We start from the raw sequence: 17927 nt of genomic DNA on the forward strand, positions 1-17927 counted from the left end.
CAAGACGGAGAACAGTCTACAAAGCAGACAATCCACAGAACAGCTGAGCTAACTGTAATGACACATTAATGTTTAGAGGCACTTTATATTACTGGATGACATCTTGTGTTACATATTAAAACATTAGTTCCAAACCTGAAGACCTGCTCCTAGAAGAAAATTTTCAGATAGAAAGTTTCTCAGTTGCGGTTTCTCAAAACACAATTGAAGCAGGGAGCTAAGGAAGCCTGGAGAAAGGAACTTACTGTTGGAAAAGTCAGCTCTATTCTTAGTGGGTCTGACTCTAACCTAAAAAGCGTAAAACTTACTTTACTTTATTATTACTGCAGTATAAATAAAAGCCTGGAGAAGTACAGTCAATTCTTGTTACTCTGGGCAGTTGAGTCCCATAAATTGACTTCGAACACTGAATTAGCCAACATTGATCCACTGCTTCTAAGGAGAAACACAAGGCGAGGTTCCAGCCAGCCTCTGGTGGCATTTCTGTCAACCAACCAAAACATGACCTGTTTAATGTGTGTTTCTGTTTAAAGACGTCTTATTCAATACACATTGCAGATTCATGAACAGTGAATTCACAGCGAACAGCACTAACAACTGTGAAAGCACTATGAGCACTGACTTGGGGGTTACAAGTTAATTTTAGTGAGTAGGCAAATTTGCAGATTTAGAACAGAATAATGAGGATCGGTATACTTACAAAAAATTACACTATGAATAATTTTTTTAAAGGTGTACTCTAAATGAACCTAGAAATCTAGAAAACTGTAATGGGAAAAATACCATTTCTTGGAATCAATTTGCCAAGATTTTTTAGTTATGAAACATTAAAAATACAAACCCATGAAAAGTCACTTTTACAATGGTCTTAAGCAGGCCTCTTCAATTTACTAGCATATGACAATCAGCTTTAGGAGAAATCAAAGTATGCTCATTTCTAAGCTATAAATGAAATCCGTTAAATCCCATTTGGGGAACTTAATTCACTAAATTTTTAACAGCAGAACGGCCAGTATATTGACTGTAATCAACTTTTTAGAAATACCATTTACTCAAATGGACTGTTATTGAGTATCAGGCCACACTTCCCGCACCCTAAGATTAAAATGCTGCCAAAAGATGATTTCATGACTTAATACATCACTACCCACGTTGATTATACACTACTGTAAAACACACTACAGAAAAAACAAAGTCTGATCTAGGCTCAACAGAGCTCTCACAGATGAGTGATTTAGATGTTTACTCAAACACCTAAATGTCATGTTCAAAGCTTCACATATTTGTAAATCACCTTTCATTATTGCAGGGGGTGAGGGTAGAGAAACAGCAATAAAGGAGAAGACTACAACTGCATGAATTAATGATACATTCAACTAAATTTTTGAAAAAGCAATCTCTCTCCCATCAATTCCCTTAACATTCCAACCAACTCCTATTGCATTACAGTAATTACATACTTTACGGAGAAAGGTGAGAATTAAGTGCACAAATTAGAAACTCTATATACCTGCCTTAGAGATCATTCCAGGCCAGTGCCCATGTTTTACAGGCGGCTGCCAGCCGGTAGTGCTCCTTCTACACCACCATTTTTAGGAACGTGACCAGACTCAGCATAGCTTAACATGAGACAGACAGAACTGCTGCTTTGTACTCAAAAAAAACAAAAACAAAAACAAAAACAAAAACAAAAACAAAAACAAAAACAAAAACAAAAACAAACCTCAAAATATTAGCTATAAAAACCCATACCAAAATGAGTATTTTATAAAGAGACTGTGTCACTCTTGGCTCAATCAAGCCAAAATCTGAACTAATTTAAAAACAGGGCATTTGTTAGAAAGTGAAGAATTCAATATTTTAAAGAAAGAGAAAAAAATTATACTATGATACCATACTTCCTTGTGGTACAGCTTTGATTAAAACTTGGGTCCAAACATTAATTAGCGCCGACCTTTGAAGCTAAATTTGGCATACAGTCCCTTTAAGAAGATATCATTAGTATTTTAAATTAGAACAGCTAAGAAAAAGACAATTACACGTAGCCTGTGCTTTCTTCTACTTTTACATAGGATTGTGTTAGAAATTACCAGTAATCTGTCTCACGTTCATCCTACTTTGTTGCCTTTGTCAACATCCTGGTTCACCTATTAACTCCTGCACTTCCGTAAGAGCTAAAAGCTTTTCTAGACCCATCTCAATCCAGTACACCCACCGCAGACTGACCTTTCCAAAGCCTTCTCCGATCACCTGTCCCCACATTCGAACACCTCCAATTGTTCACACTGCCATCAAAACTAAGAACACATTTCTTGGCTTGGCTTTCAAAGTCCTCTGCCATCTGCCTGAACATGCCTTCTTTCTTATAATCCTGCAGCAAGTAACCTAAACTCCAGAACATCTCCAACTTTTCTGTCTTGACCCTTGGTGAGGCATGTCCCTTCCCTTGCATGCACTTCCTCCTCACGGCCTGTTGAAGTCCTGCCCACCACTTCAAAGCTTATCTCTATCACAGAAGTGTCTCTGATTTTCCTAACCCACGTCTCCCACCCTGAAATACGACATCACTTTCTTTACGTCCCCTGTAGACAGCCAGGCTTGTCTAAGAGTCATTCACCCTCTCCTGCCAGAGTGGAGGGTCTAAGGGCAGAACCTAAATCAAGTGTTTCTTTATTAAAATTAAAAACCAAACTCTTTCAAAAGGAGAAAAAAGGGACACATCTTACTTTGCAATGAGGGGAAAAGCCTTATTATTAATAGGGTAGAACATATTCTCCAACAGAAACTTTAAAACAATTTATCCTTAAATCAGCAATCTTACCGGAAGAGGGCCATCGATACAAATCTTTATGGGAGGTATGGAACTGGGAACAATGTGTATTACTTTTCAAACAGAGCAAATCAGCCCCTTATCTCCATCAATACATCAAATGAAAAATAAAGTATGACTGTATTACAGCAATGTCTCATTTATCTAATAGCACTAGGATGTGAAGGGTTCACATGAAAGAGTTTTCTGGAAAAGTGGCTTCCTACTGCAGAAACAGCGCAGACACGCCTGTCACATGGACCAGCTGAGAGACATCCTGGGGAAACTGTCCTCCACTTCACCCAGTCCAGCAGGAAACCCCTGGGCAGAGTGGGAAGGTCATTTTGTACCAGTTACTTGCACCTGGTAGACAGGTATGCAGCATGAAGAGAAGGCAAGGGGGCTATTAAAAACCCTGTAAAATGGCAAAAGGAGCTTTTTGCACCTGGCAGAATCCTTATTCCAAGTTACTGATACTATCCACAGCTGTATTTCCCTGAGAAATTTCGAAAAGTTGAACAGCTATTCTTCTGTCTTGGAACAAGCTATATCATCACCTGCTGGAAGATTCCATACCCTCTGCCACTGAAAAAAGAAATTCACACTCTGATTGTATCTGTTATAGATTGAATTGTGTCCCCCCAAACTTCATACTTTGAAGTTGTAACCACCAATACTTCAGAACATGACCTTATGTGGATACAGGGTCAATGCGGATGTAATTAGATGAGGTCGTTCAAGTAGGGCAGGCCCTTAATCCAATACGAATGGTGTCCCTATAAAAACAGCCAATTTGGACACAGACAAGCACACAGGAAAAATGCCATATGAAGGTGAAGTCAGAGATCAAGCTGATGCTTCTACAAGCCAAGCAACTTCAAAGGTTGCCAGCAAACCACCAGAAGAGAGGCGCGAGGCATGGAACAGATTCTTCTTCAAGCCCACAGAAGGCGCCCTAATCTCAAACTTTGGCCTCCAGAACTGTGAGAGAATAAATTTCAGTTGTTTAAGCCGCCCTGTTTGTGGTACTTTGTCTGGGCATCCCTGGCAAACTAACAGTGATACTGGTCTCTTTCCATTCACCATATCGCTGGGTCTGCTGTGCCAACCACACACCTCCTCGAGGAACCAAGTTTCATCAAAATGGTAGGTGCTGCATTCATTCAACAAACACTTATCGATGACCTCTACGTGTCGGGCACTGAGGTGACTGACATGGTCCCTCCCTGCCCTCATACAGGTCACAGTGTCATCAGGATATCTGACAACAAACCAAAATGATATAATAATAAAGTTACAATTGTGATAATAGCCATAGATGACACACTTCCTTTCTTTTTTAAACAGAGGACAGTGGAGGTACTGAACCCTGTCTGGGTGACTCAAGGACATCGCTATGGAGGCCCAGGGTACAGCTGCAAGTGCCTTATAGTTTTTGCTCCCCTCCCAGATGCCAGGTTGTAGGACACCAGGAGATCTACTTTCCCCAACCACCATCCTATTTCTCCCTATTTCTCTGCTCACTTTTTCCAGTCTATCCATTTCTAGTTTGGGGCTTCTAATTTGCTGTGGACTAGAAAAATCAGGTAACTAATATTGCTAAGAAACATGAGTTAAGAAATAAAAATTGCTGCAAGCGAGAACTAAAGATTTGGCTTTAATGTGGCCTTTCTGACTTTAGATTCTCAGAGATACTTTTCCCTACTGAATCCTGTTACACAGCACAAAGGTGGAACATTATTCCATATAAACTATGTGTTATCGAATAATTTTATTACTTTGGTATTAATAAGCCTGGCAAACACTTGTTTTCTTTCAAAAGGGGAAACACTAGGGGGATACTATGTGAACAGTGACTTAGGGAAGAAATACTGTCCAAATTCAGAATTAAGAGAATTTATTACTCATTGGAAGGCATATTTTTGTTATCTAATTGCAAATCATATCACCAAGTAACAGGGCCAAGGGGTTATACAGCATTACAGCTGGAAAGCCCAGACAAAATGTTCTACAGTACATAATAAATGCTACCCACCTCTTATGCATATCCAACAATCATCTTTTTTATTGTGTTTTTTAAGTTCTTCTTCAGTTACTTCAATTAATCTGCCTTTTAATCCCGTTAGGTCTTTTCCACTTTTGGTCAGTCGAATCCAATCCATGAGACTTCTGCCCTGCTTCAGAGGGACCTCAAAAAGGAAAAGGGAAGAACTCAATGTGGCTTCTTCGAACAAGCTGCTTTCCCTCCCCCTCCTGCTGATGGTCTTCAGGCCACTTCATTACTCTGATTCCCACTCAAAAAGATAAGAAAACTCAAATCCAATAATTATAAAATCTTACAGCTTTAGGAGGTTGCATTAGAATTATAAATGGAACACTATATAAAATACCTGGGCTATGAGGCAGGACTTAGAAATTCTGTCACACACAATGCTGTAAATCAACAATACCTCAATAAAGTAAGAAAGAGAGAGAGAGAAAGAGGGAAGAAAGAGAGAAGAAAGAAAGAAAGAAAGAAAGAAAGAAAGAAAGAAAGAAAGAAAGAAAGAAAGGGAGAGAGAGAGAAAGGGAGACAGAGAGAAAGGGAGACAGAGAGAAAGGGAGACAGAGAGAAAGGGAGACAGAGAGAAAGAAAGGAAGGAAGGAAGGAAGGAAGGACATTCAATTGCCTCCAAAATAACCAAGTTAATAGGTCTGAGTGCCCTTCCAATTTCACATTCCTTCTTACCAATCCACACATCCCATTCTTACCATCAATAAAAGTCTCTAGGTCTCTTGGTCTTCATAAATGAAATAAAGTGTGAGAACATACATGATCTCTCCCATCCCAAACCAAAATCACTTTACTTTCACCATTCCGTAACTGCAGCGTAGTTAAAAGTAATCTTTTGGAAATGCAAATCTAACCAAGGGTCCTCCCTCCTTCAGTGGTTCCCCATATTCCTTATAATAATGTCTCTAAATTCCCTAGAGTGGTTTACCAGGCCCTTCATAATCTGGTCAGAGTTTACTTCACTAGCTCCATGTTTTAACTTTTGCCCCTTCCCATCATATGCCTTAGGTAAATGGAAACGGATTCCTTGATTGCTATGAAAATCCTGTCCCTCTGTCTGCAAAGATTCCCCCGTCCCCCACCTCCACAGACATTACTTCCTCCAGAAGCCTCCTTGTGGTCTTAACAGGCTGTTACAGTACTCACAGCATTTACAACTGCCTCTTTACTAGTCTATCAAGCCTACTGGACTAAACTCCTTGAAAACAGATGTTGGGGTCCAGGGCAGGCCATGCAAGAGCAACACTCTGACCATCCTGTCTCCCTGAAAGCAGGAAATAATCTTCCATTGGACGGTCTCCTCCCTGTACTAGGAAGCAGAAAGACATCCTTTTCACCAGAGATAGGAAATTCAGGGCCAAGAAGCCTGTATAAACAAACCTTGTTACTTTCTTTCCTCATTTACTACCCAAACCCAAACTTTGCTTGATTTCCTTACTAATTAAAGACCCAAGCCTACATTTCTTTGTCCCATCAATTCCTCTCAAATTTACTGTTTGTCTAAAAAGTATAAAAGCTGCCTGCTTCGGCCACTTCTTAGGTCCCATTTCCATGAGACCTCTGTGTACGCGAATTAATTTTCTTTTTCTCCTGCTAATCAGTCTTGTCAATTTTATTATTATACTAGCCACAAGAATTCAAGAGGGATGAATAAAAGTGGAAACTTCCCCCTCCCCAACAGAGACCACATCTCTAGCATATGGTAGATTCTCAATAAATATTTACTAGCATTCATAGAAATAATAATAGCTATGAAGTCTTGAATGCACACTCTGCACCAGGCACTGTGCTAAGGGCTCTTTTACACAACAATCTATGAGGTCTGAATAAAAGCGTAAGGGCTAATAACACTGAGTAAGTGCTTACGATATGCCAAGATTGTGCTGAGAGAAATACCTCATTCAATCCTATAAAATGGGTACTATAATTCCCATTTACTCCCGAAGTAACAGAGACTCAAAGAGGTTAAATGGTGGAAGTGGAAAAAGAATGGGTCTTTGCCAACTCAAAAGTCTACTCTTCCAACAATTATGATATACAACCTCCCCCAACTAAGTTCTATTTTCTCACCCTCTACCATTTCATACAATCCTAAGACAAGTTCTAACATGCTTAAGATTAGCTTATTCTGCAATAAGCAGGACCCCACAGGACCCTCCCTGTTCCTTGTTTGTAGAAAAAGTTTTAGTCTCCTAGGCCTTCCCCAAGTTTCAAAGAGCAGATTCAAACAGTTAATGATTAAAGAAGTGGGAAAAGGCAGTGGGACTCCTAGTCCCTCCTGAAGGGATATAGATAACAACTTGATACATATCCTTGGGTTCTACAGAAATGAGAGCTCTCATGGGATAGAAACCGCTAAAACCACAAGCACATATAGACCCCAGACTGGTTGGAACCAGAAGGCTGATAATTGAGATTTCTAAAATATCCTCATGTTACCTCACCACCAATCAGAAGAATGTCCATAAGCTGATCACTCATCCTGTGACCCTCACCCCTAATGTTGCCTTTAAAAACATCAGGAGTTGCCTGAAAAACATCAGGAGTTCAGGTCTTTTGAGCATTAACTGCCTGTTCACCTTGCCTGGTGCCCAGCAATAAACACGGTACCTTCCTTCCCCACTACCCACTGTCAGTAGGTTGGCTTTACTGTGAGTCAGGCAAATGAATCTGAGTTTGGTTTGGTAACAAGCGGGAAAAAGTCTAAATTTTCTCTTGATTTGCAAAATGATCTTATTTTGTTCTCTTTTTGGACTCAAAGACTCACCTTTGCCATCACTACCTGTGGACCTTTTGTCTTTGCCTCTAAGTTTACTCCTTTAAATGATACTGAGGACATGGTTGGTAGTTTTAATGGAGAAAGGCAGCAACTCTCATATTCTTATTCAGAAATTCTTTCTGTGGAAAGGCTATACTATTTCAGCCAGCACTTAATTTAACGAGAGAAACAGGTCAAATGCCAAAGAGGAGAGGACACACAATTAGATGGCCGAATAATATACAGAGCAACAAATGAAATGTCATAGAGTCATATCACATGAAGTCTATAGCATCCAGTGCAGCATTTCTCAACCAGTTTCCTTTTCTGTGAAATGGAGATAACAAAAGCACCCACTTCATAGGATCATGGGAAAGATTAAACAAATTAATACATGTAAAGCACTCAGGCTGTCAGTAAGCAATGAATAAATCTCAGCTATATTATCATCACAGTTGGGGTTATAGACTTCTGAAAAGTTAACAAAAGCTACAGATCCCTGAATCTATAATTCTGATCTAGGGTCAAACTCCAGGTCCATGTGGAGAAAATAAAGAAAGTTGGTGAAAGTCCCAAATGATGCTAATAATGCTAAGACTCAAGAGTCCAGAAATGAAAAAGGGTGGCCCAAGTAGGTGGAAGTCTTGAAAACAAAACATAAAGATGTGGTTATTGAATGAGGAACTAACAAACAGGCGCAAGCAACATTCATGCTGCAATAAACACAGGAGCCAATTTTATTAAATTCTGTAAATATAAAACACATTTGTGCTTCACCTGTTGGTAACAGTAACTATGTTCAACAAAAACTTGAAGAGTATTTATAACAGCTTCAAAGTCAGCAAGTGATACCAGTAGAAAAGGCAGTGATAAAACAACGAGGTACCAGAGGAAGAGAGAAAGGGAGTGTGATTTGGAGAAGTGTCCGTAAACCTAACCGCAGGTTTGCAGACATTTGTTCTCGCTTCTCCAAACTTCCCTAGCTCCCGGAGTCCCCACCCTTGGCGGGATGATTACTGCTCACTGTCGCTACAGCCCAACCTTTCCCTTTTTCTAGGGAACCCACATCGCTCAGAACTCCTTCGTCAAGTGAACGAAAGAACAGAGATTACGTTGAGGGAAGGAAGCCAACAATGAGTGCCTACAATTTGGGAAGCACAGTGCCCGGCCCTAACATACATCTTAATTTAATTAGCAAGGAAAGACTTGGAAGAAGGGAACTGACAGAACAGGATCAAGGGATGGGAAAGAGAAGGGGCCAGTAGGTAAGAGGGAGGGAGGTTAGAAGAGTTCGAGGACTGGACACTGCCTGGGATCTGAAAGGGATCGCCAGCAAGGGCAGGAGGGAACGAAGGCTAGAGAAGGGGACAGCAGGTGGGAGAGGGGACGGAAGAAGAGAACAACGGACTGTGCCGGAGCACGAAAAGCCGGCAGCAGGAGAGAGCTGCTGCGTGAGACCAATAGTGTCACCCGCTTACCTTGCTACGCCCCCCGGAGGCGACGCGCTGCTGCGAGCTGAGGCCCGGGAAAGACTGGGAAGGGACGTTCAGCATCCTGAACCCCTGACCCGGGCCCTGCCCGGGGTCCGCCGCGGGACCGGTTAGTTCTGCTCGGCTCCTCCTCCTGTAACACCTCCCGCTCCGGCTCCGAGGCCGGGCAGAGGCCAAGCCCCCGACCCACTTCCGGGGTCGCCCAGGGTGAGGCGCGTCATGACGCAGCACGTCGAGCCGCTGGGGGCGGAGCCAACGTAGAGCCGGCAGGAGTGGAACCGGGGCGAAGTACGCATGCTCCGTTAGTCCTGCACCCTGAATTTCAGCACCGCAGGGAGGTGACAGCTATTCCGTGGAAAGATTAAAGAATGAAGCTGTTCCTTAGCCTTGGTGCTGACTGAATCGGAGAATAAATTCTTACAGACGCCTGTTAACCCAGAACACAAGTGTCTGTCCGTTGTTAAAGCACTACCATCACACTACTTGAAATATGGAATAAACTAACACTATTAAGGCATTTTGATTTCTCTGAAACTCTCTCCTCTAAAGCACCAGGCTTTATAGGAAAGAGAATCTTTAAGAATTAAGATGCCGAATGCAAACAGCCACTCCTGCGAGGTAAGGAGAAAACTTCACCTTTAAGAGCTCTCGCTAATGACTAACGAATGAATCAAAAAGGTTAGTAAAGTCTCCTTCTGCTCCATTCACTCACTCACAAGTTCTTCCTCCTCATCTAACTTCCTCTTTTTCCTGAAAGATAGAGGGAATTGTGTACTGATACAGCCAACCCCTAAATGTAGTGTTGAACAGCTAGCCAGGTTTACAAATCATATAGGTTTAATTTGGATGCTATCCCCGCACTTAATAAATGAGCAGCCTTATGCAAGTTACTTTAGTATCCCAAAGCCTCATTTTCCATCCGCATAATGGGTTTAGGTTTTAGTAAGGATTAAATGAGATGTCATATGTAATTTACCTAGTAGAGTGCCTGGCTAATAGTAGGCACTCAATAAATGTGGCTGTGGTTCTTCATACTACTCCAACATACTAATGACAGCAGCACAAATACTGTGCAGGTAACACAAGTCCCTAATGCTCAGAGTCCAGATTGGTGACCTGGTGGGTTTTCTGCGTATCTCTTGGGGAACACGCACAGCCTTGAGAAGAATCCAGTGAAAGGAGAAAGTCTTCAGAAGAAATATAGTTCTAAGTAACTTTCTCCATCCTCCTGCCATGACTAACTTATCCTGACTCTGAAACATGGTTTGAACTTGCGCTATTTCAATTGTCTTGTCCTTAACGTGGCGGTAAATCAATGTTTGTAGTATCTTCACAATTAGAAGGAAAAGTGTGCAAATGTATGTAGTCATTCAAGTAAGGGGCATTTCTTAGCTAGACAACCATCTCTGACATTCACCTCTGCTCATATCATTTGCAGTGGAAATGTGTATTTCAATTGCTTGAGATTGAAAAGATTATATCTGAGCTAAAAGAATTTCATGATCATAGCTTACAATATTACCTTTACCATGCAAAGTGCTCCTGCTTTCTCTTTCATTAAATGATGTATTCTTCTCTATGTTTTGAAAAAATGTAATCACAAAGAATGTCTTATTTCACTTCCCATGAGAAAATTTTTACATGAGAGTATCAGGAGCAAGAAACAAGAGCAACAGAAGGTAATGCTGCTGGAGAATGTTTCCTATCTGCAAATTTCTTAGCTCCCCCATGGACAGAAATGTAAAAATACTATCAAATTCTGGCCTTTGGGATCCCCCTTTTTAGACTCCATGTAAGCCACATCCACTTAGATGTTTTGTTTTAATTATGGGGAATCCCTCAATGTAGTGCTATAAGGACTGAAAACCTCTGCTATTTTACTTCTGGATTTAAGGACAGCAGAAGAGTGTTAATGTCAGAATTACTTGACTCACCATTCATTAAAATCTGTAAAACTTAATAGCCCTAACATTGATTCCCAATCTCAATTATAGAAAATGATTTACATTTTTCACCATCTGCTAGCTAATACATAATAATAATGTGTGATTGGTAACATAAGGTGCTTTTCCTCATTAGCTAATAAGATAATATTAGATATTATATATATTATATAGATATTATATATTATTAGTTATTTGTAACTACAACATCCAATGGGGATCAGTAGGGAATACCAGCTGTTACAAGATTCAGTCTTGAAAATTAAATAATGTCATTCTTTGACAAGTCATATATAAACATTTTCAAAATTATAACTAAAGATAAATTTGTAATTTGATGAAGAGATCCAAATTATCTTTTGTAAGCCCCAAATGTTTACAGTACAGTCAAGACATTTGTAAGTGGAACCTATCTTTAAATTCCAACACTGAATTATAGTGTAGGGATAAAAAAGGCCAAACTCCCATAGTAAATATTTCATTTTATTAATAATTTATATACAAATAAATTAGTTTATAAGAATTATGATACATTTGTACACTAATCTAATTTGTACCTACAAGCTTTGAATGTCATCAAAATAGACTAATTTTCACAGATCAGCTCCTCAATTTCTTCTTCACTATCAGAATCTTCATAAATTGAAATTGTGGCTTGAATTGGAAAATTTTTCAGAAGAGCTTCTGCTTCTTGATATAAGTAATCACAACACTTTGATTTTGGCCAAAACAGTCTGAAAGAAGCAGACAACATAATATGCTTTATTTTTTTCGCATTCAGAATCCTTATGCTCATGAAATGTTCAAATTTCAAGAGCTCCATATATTTAACAACTGGTTTATGCATTTAGATAGAGAGTTTTAAATGCTACTAACAGAGCTTTCGTGGAGTCTACTTGACAAAATATCAATAACTGGTTGATTATTTTAAACCTTTATCCAAGCTGTAAATTGGGTCAAATTCACACCGAATCCTTGAAGTGCATAAGATCAACATTTAGCTTATGTCAGGCATTATGGGTACATTTATTCTCACAAAATATAGAAGAAGGTTTGTCTTCCAATTTCCAAATTCCTTTGGGGAAAAAAATAAATCCTATCAGGACATTAAAAACTGTGATAATAGCCAACTTTATAAAGATGACAAGATATTCTGCACCTTACACCAAGGCAGAAATTACCTAGTATCTTGCTTGAAAATCAGACTTAGCTCTTAGTTACAGATGTAGCCAAAGCAAGTTTAGAAAATTTAAAAAAGCAACATTTTAAAAAGCTTACCTCTGACCCCAACTTTGATCCCATCTCTCTCCCCTTTCCCTACCCAACTAAATTTGGGAACAACATATTGAGATATTGTGAATGATACTGGTTTTATACAAATTAAGTTGCATGTAAATGTGATTACCTCAAAATTTCAAATTTCTGACAACTATTAATCTTGCCATCTGGTCTTCTATTATTTTTCATCCAAGGAAAATAAAAGAAGGACAAGGCTGAATCACCAATTACAGTGCAGTCATTTTAGTGTACAATAAACAGTCCCATGCACCCATATAATAGATTGATTCTAACAAAGAAAAGGTTACATTATGTTCAGTATACTTCATTTTAAAAGGCAGTGTAGTTTATAAATGTTGCTAGCCAAATAGTCTGTTTTTAATTTACAAATTTGGTGCCTAAATAAACAACCATCAGTAATTCGTCATTTAATAAACATTTTAGGGACCTCTTGTCCCAAACATAATTCATAATTCAAAGATGAACAAATCATGGTCCCAACCCTCAAGAAGTTAACAATGGAGTAAAAAGAATCAGAAACACACAATATTACTCAAGACAGAACCTAATAAAAATAAACTTGAGAGAAATATAAAGATATTGCTACAGTAGTTCAGAAAAGAAAGGAATTGCTTATATAGGAAACAACTGATTTTCTAATGTGTAACTGAAACTACCAAACCCAAAAAATGTAGTTTAATTGTCACACTCTCTAAATAGCACACTCTCTCTCTCTGGAATCTCTCACTGACCATTTTTCTTCCAGGGGCTTCATACTTCCCTGAATTTCCCCCTATTCTGAGTAATTCTTCCCAGCCATCCTTGTGAATCTCTCTTTGTATGCAGGTTAGATGTTGGCCTTCCCCCAGTGTTTTATCAAGACTGAGCAGCTCTCATCTGTCACTCCTCCAGATGACCTGACCCACTGCCATGATTTCTCCAATTGTTTATTTGCCAAAGAACTTAACTATGACCACTGGCCTATATATGCAGCTCTCTATTGGATATACCTATTTGAAGGCTCCACAGGCACAATAAACATGATAAAGGGAAATCGGATTCATTATCTTGTTCCCCAGATCTGTTTTAAGCACTAATTTCCATTCTGTTGGTACAGCGTTCACCTGGTCATCAGCCACCAACTTGGGAGACATTCTGTCTTTCTACCTCTTCTTTAACTACTGTATCCAATACATTATAAGCCTAATCTATTCTATCACCTAAGTATTTCCCAAATTCACCCAGTCCCATCCCCATTTCCAGTGCCTTAGAATGGCTCTTTATCATTTCTTGTCTGAATTGCAATAACTTCCAGTTTCACTTTTGGTGTTCTAAGCCTTCATACCATTTCTTTAGTGATTGTTCTGAAACATAGTTCTGATCACACTATTCTTCTGGTTAAAATCCCTTGAGTAACCCCCAGTACCACTTACAGAGTAAAGTTCATGCATTCCCAATGCCACATACATGATCAGAACAAAATTCTTGTACAACATCTGTACAAGGTATAGAAGATCTGGCATCTGGCTCCCCTGCTGGAATGACCACAGCTTCACACACCCAAATTCTAATTCCTTGATGGTCCCAGAAGGAACCATGCTATTCTCTTTTCTGTGCTTTTTTTTTTTTTTTTTTTCCCCACCACTTCCCCCACCTACCATCCATCTGGCTAACTTCAAGACTCAGTCAGGTAACCACACCTATGATACATACTTCCCTGCCTCTTCCCTACTCCCTCTGGCAGTTAGGCATAAAACTGACCAAACTAAACAATTGCAACGCTTCCAAGGGGCTGTGGTTATTTTTAACTTGAGTCCTTCACCAGTGCTAGCACAGGGCAGGAAATTAATCAACATGTATTGACTACTATGTGCTCTTATAAACAAATACATGTTCTACAAACGTTATATAGCTCTTCATTTAACAGCTGGCTGAAGCAGGCAACTGCAGAATTAACCTTTCACTTGATTAAAAGCTACAAAGAATCTTGCAGAAAGGCTGACTTTCTGTAGCAAGGAACAGTAAACCAGCTCCTCCTTGTTAGGTCAGATAACTTTTGATCCCTTTTATGATCCTTAATAATCTTTAGGATTTTCATCACATTTCCATTTTCTCTTACATCTCAAGCTCGATTTGTTCGATTTGCTGTAATCCGCAATTGTGAACACCATTTTTTCTTCTGGTTTGCAAGAGAATAAGAATATACATACTCCGCCTGGTGTGAAGTCAGTTTCACATGAACTCTTTGGCAGTAAGAAAAATTGCTTTGCACGCACAAGATGTCACCGTCCTACTTTTGTCAATACCACCCACTTTCCCACTTTATAATATTTCTTTAAGTGTTTACTGAGTGTGCACTGATTAACAATTCTTTTAGGTGAGAACATGGGCTCCTACATTTTATCAGTTCGATGAGTAAAGGACCTCTGGGACTAGGAAGATAAACATTGTAGATAGATTTTCCCAGAGAGAAAAACTTCAGGGCCAGAGTTTGAGCTGGGCTATGTGATGCCCCAGGCTCTTCCCTGGGGCTGCAGGCGCAGGAGACCCCTAGTGAGGCCTTCACTCACCTGACGGGGTGTTTGTATCGGGAAAGCTTTCCTAAGGCGTCCGTTATTCCGGGGCCATCGGGAATCTGGGGGTGTAAGGAGATGAATCGCAGTTATTACTCACCTTCTTCTAAAAGCTGGAAACCCAGACGACCAAGCGTTTCTCGCGCCTGCAGGGAATGTGACCCCGGGGCTCTCAGGAGCCTTGCTCCGGGCCCAATCTGTGCATCCCAGTTGCTCCGGAGGACGCACTCGCCGCATCAGCACCGACAGGGCCACCGGTACTGCCACCAGCAGGCGCGATCTTAAGCGAGGGGCAGGCCAGGCGCGAGTGCTCCCTGGGGCCAGGAGTACCCAGCCCTGGTGGATCAACTGCGCGGCTGGCAGGCGCGGCCCGCCTCGCGTGGCTCACTCACCGCCTGCGCGGCCTGCTGCGGCGCCTCCTCCGCCTTCTCGCCCCGGTCGTCCACCCACGGTCTCCAGAAGCCTGCGGATCTGCGAGGTGGCGAGCACAAAGCGCGCAGAAGAGACGTGAGCCCAGACCCGTAAGAACCGACCGCAGCCGAGCGAGGGCCGGGAGGGTGTAGGGGGCGGAGAGCCGAGGGGAGGAGCTGGGGAGGCGCGGACAGGAGGGATGGGGTGGGGGAGGCGCAGGGCGGGGCCGAGGCGCGGTACCCGGAGTCCGCGCCCCCGCGCCGCGTCGGGCGGTCCGGGGCTGCGGGCGGTTGGCGGCGGCGTCGTGCGCACTGGCCGGCTCGGCTCTCCGTGCTCTCCGGGATCTCCATGGGCAGGCTGGCCCCTGGCACCCACCAGGCCCGAGCCCGAGCCTTATATAGCCCCCGCGGCCCGCTGCATCTTTACACACTCGCGCCCTCTCCGCCCATCTCTCCCCTGCCGGCCGCGTAAACAAAAAGGGAGCGCGTGAAGGCGCCGCGGCCTGAACCCCGGGGCGAACGCGTGCAATGCCCAAATGGCCCGGGAAGCGGTTTGCCGAGAGAGTGTTAATCGCTCTTCGACACTTGGCTGCGGGGAATGGGGAGTGGGGGACAGCGTTCGCCCGAGCAGACAAATTCTAAGTGAAGAGGCTGGGAGGGGTTAAAATTAAGCGGTTCTACACGTTTTGTGTATTTCTGCAAAAAAAGACCAAGTGGCAGCTAATAGCTTGACTGGCCCAGTCTCATCACTTCTGGCCTTCGGCAAATGCAACTGATTCTGGACTCCTTACAAAAGGAAGATCAGGTCTTGGGGTTTTTGTTTCTTTAATATATTGACAGATTAGGTTCCTAATCTGCTGCTACTTTTGAAGATAAAAGATTCCCAAGAGCTGGATTGTGAAAGACTGAGTATTCCAACCTAGAGGGCCAGAGACTGGAGTCGTAAGATTTGGGCATATATCTCTGCTCTCTCTTCCTGAATCTTTGTGATTTTCCCCAGCTCCTTATCAGTGTCCTCCGAAGATAAGTCTTGAGTTTCATTTGTACAATTCTGTGACTGTTGGCATTCTGTCACTCAATGATAATTAGAAACGTCTTTCGTGGGTGTTGGGTGTGTGTAGAATAATAATGAAATCTTGGAAAGTTATGATGTGGGACAAGTTAGTCAGCCTCTCTGTGCCTTTTTCTCTTATTTAAGTTACCCCTTACTTACCAAGAAGGTCCATTAAACTTGGTTTAAAAAAAATGTTATGCTTCAAAGGAAAGATGATATATAAAGGTCATAATTTTTACTCAAAATGTTTTGAATAATAGAGCTTAACTTCCTCTTGAAAGTTATGGATAAAAACCCCGAAAGTAAGCAATAGTGTCTCTGTTATTCTTTCAGTTACTGTGTAAGAAAGTAATCCTTCTAATTAATACCCCAGGGCCTATAATGATCAGGAAGTGAGATATGGTTTGTTTCAGTTAATGAAGTCAGTAAGGATAGGTATCTAATGCACGTCTCAGGGCCCTAGAATTATGGTTAGGCTAAATAAAACAAAACTTAAGGAATGCTTGCTACAGTGCCTGACGCATAGTAAGCTCTCACCAAATTTTAAGCTATATAAAAAATAGAAGCCCTTAACAAATACTAAGCTATCTGATGAAATGGCTTATCATTTCAGTTTTGTAAACATCGTTAAGATGTCTGTATTGTGCTAACTGGGGTGCTTTCCAGATATAATTGTGAATAAGATATCTCCCTATTCTCAAGAGGATTACTGTCATTGTGATCTATGGCCATCACAATAGCCACATAAAGAAGGTTTTTTTTTTTTTTAATTGCCACATTCAATAACAAAAGCACATTTTAAGCAGAGAAGTAGTACAAGAGAGAGAATTGATAAATCTTTTTGGGACAACCCAGAAAGCCTTCTTAAAGTAAAAGAAACCTAAATTGGGATTTCCAGAAGGATCAGTTGAGAAATAGTGTAGTCTGTGTGTGTGTGTGGTGCAGGAGCGGGAGTAGAAGGAATAGTGCTTCCGGGGCTGGGGTACTGCTGAAGCAGAGATGTGGCTGAAGAGACAGAAAGGGCTAGGACTATTGAGAGTCAAATATACCATGTTAAAACATTTCAGCTTTGTTCTGGAAGCACTGGTGAGAGATTTTAAGCAGGAAAGTGGAGTGATCAAAGTTTTCATTTTATAACAGTCACTCTGGCAGCCACATACAGGGAAGACAGATTTAGGGAAGTCCGATCCTGGAAACAAGGAAGTCATTTACAAACTCCTTGCAGTAGTTCAGGGAACAGATAATGAGAAGCTATGTACTAAGGATGGAAGTGAAAGAATGTATTTGAAGGATACTTAGAAATAGAACCTCCAGGACAACCTGAATCCTAAAATGTGGGTAGACATGAAAGTGAAGTCTAGATGTGCTTCCAAGTTTGTAGCCTGCTGAAGTGGATAGATGGTGATGGCTCAAAGAAAGACGCAGAAAATGGGACGTGGGAGGAAGAGCAGGTGAGATGCTTTTATGTTCTTTTATTCTGTTAATAGTGCTCAAGGGAAAAAAACAATCAATTTGGTTTGGGATCTTGAATCAGTCAGGTTGGGCTAGGCTAGATGGCA

The 17927-nt window shown here is 41.2% G+C and overlaps 2 protein-coding genes across 3 annotated transcripts in view; both read right to left on the reverse strand.

The window, feature by feature from the left end:
* CYB5R4 (cytochrome b5 reductase 4) overlaps positions 1-9323 on the reverse strand; it is a 68367-nt gene extending 59044 nt beyond the window's left edge. For both annotated transcript variants that reach the window (XM_010972867.3, XM_045508611.2), the window contains exons 1-2: positions 9099-9323; positions 4845-4998 (exon numbers count right to left, since the gene is read on the reverse strand). In XM_010972867.3, the coding sequence (XP_010971169.1) occupies positions 4845-4998; positions 9099-9173 (229 nt within the window). In that variant the 5' untranslated portion in view covers positions 9174-9323. The remainder of the gene's footprint in view (positions 1-4844; positions 4999-9098) is intronic.
* Positions 9324-11523: 2200 nt separating this feature from the next.
* Positions 11524-15699, reverse strand: RIPPLY2 (ripply transcriptional repressor 2). The gene is made up of 3 exons (XM_074368933.1): positions 15297-15699; positions 14902-14966; positions 11524-11787 (listed from the first exon to the last, which is right to left on the reverse strand). Exons 1-3 carry the CDS (start codon positions 15663-15665, stop codon positions 11640-11642), a joined length of 582 nt encoding a protein of 193 aa, XP_074225034.1. The 5' UTR covers positions 15666-15699; the 3' UTR covers positions 11524-11639.
* Between the last annotated feature and the right edge of the window lie 2228 nt (positions 15700-17927).

Source organism: Camelus bactrianus, chromosome 8, assembly GCF_048773025.1.
Source record: "Camelus bactrianus isolate YW-2024 breed Bactrian camel chromosome 8, ASM4877302v1, whole genome shotgun sequence".
NCBI classification, from domain to species: Eukaryota; Metazoa; Chordata; class Mammalia; order Artiodactyla; family Camelidae; genus Camelus; species Camelus bactrianus.

What these genes read in the sequence shown, in the direction of transcription:
- RIPPLY2 (XM_074368933.1), bottom strand. Translation starts at nt 15,665, where the DNA reads ATGGAGATCCCGGAGAGCACGGAGAGCCGAGCCGGCCAGTGCGCACGA. An exon ending in CGCAGCAGGCCGCGCAGGCG is followed by an intron (nt 14,967 to 15,296) that starts GTGAGTGAGCCA and finishes TTACACCCCCAG; the next exon opens with ATTCCCGATGGCCCCGGAAT. An exon ending in CGATACAAACACCCCGTCAG is followed by an intron (nt 11,788 to 14,901) that starts GTGAGTGAAGGC and finishes TGCTTCTTTCAG; the next exon opens with ACTGTTTTGGCCAAAATCAA.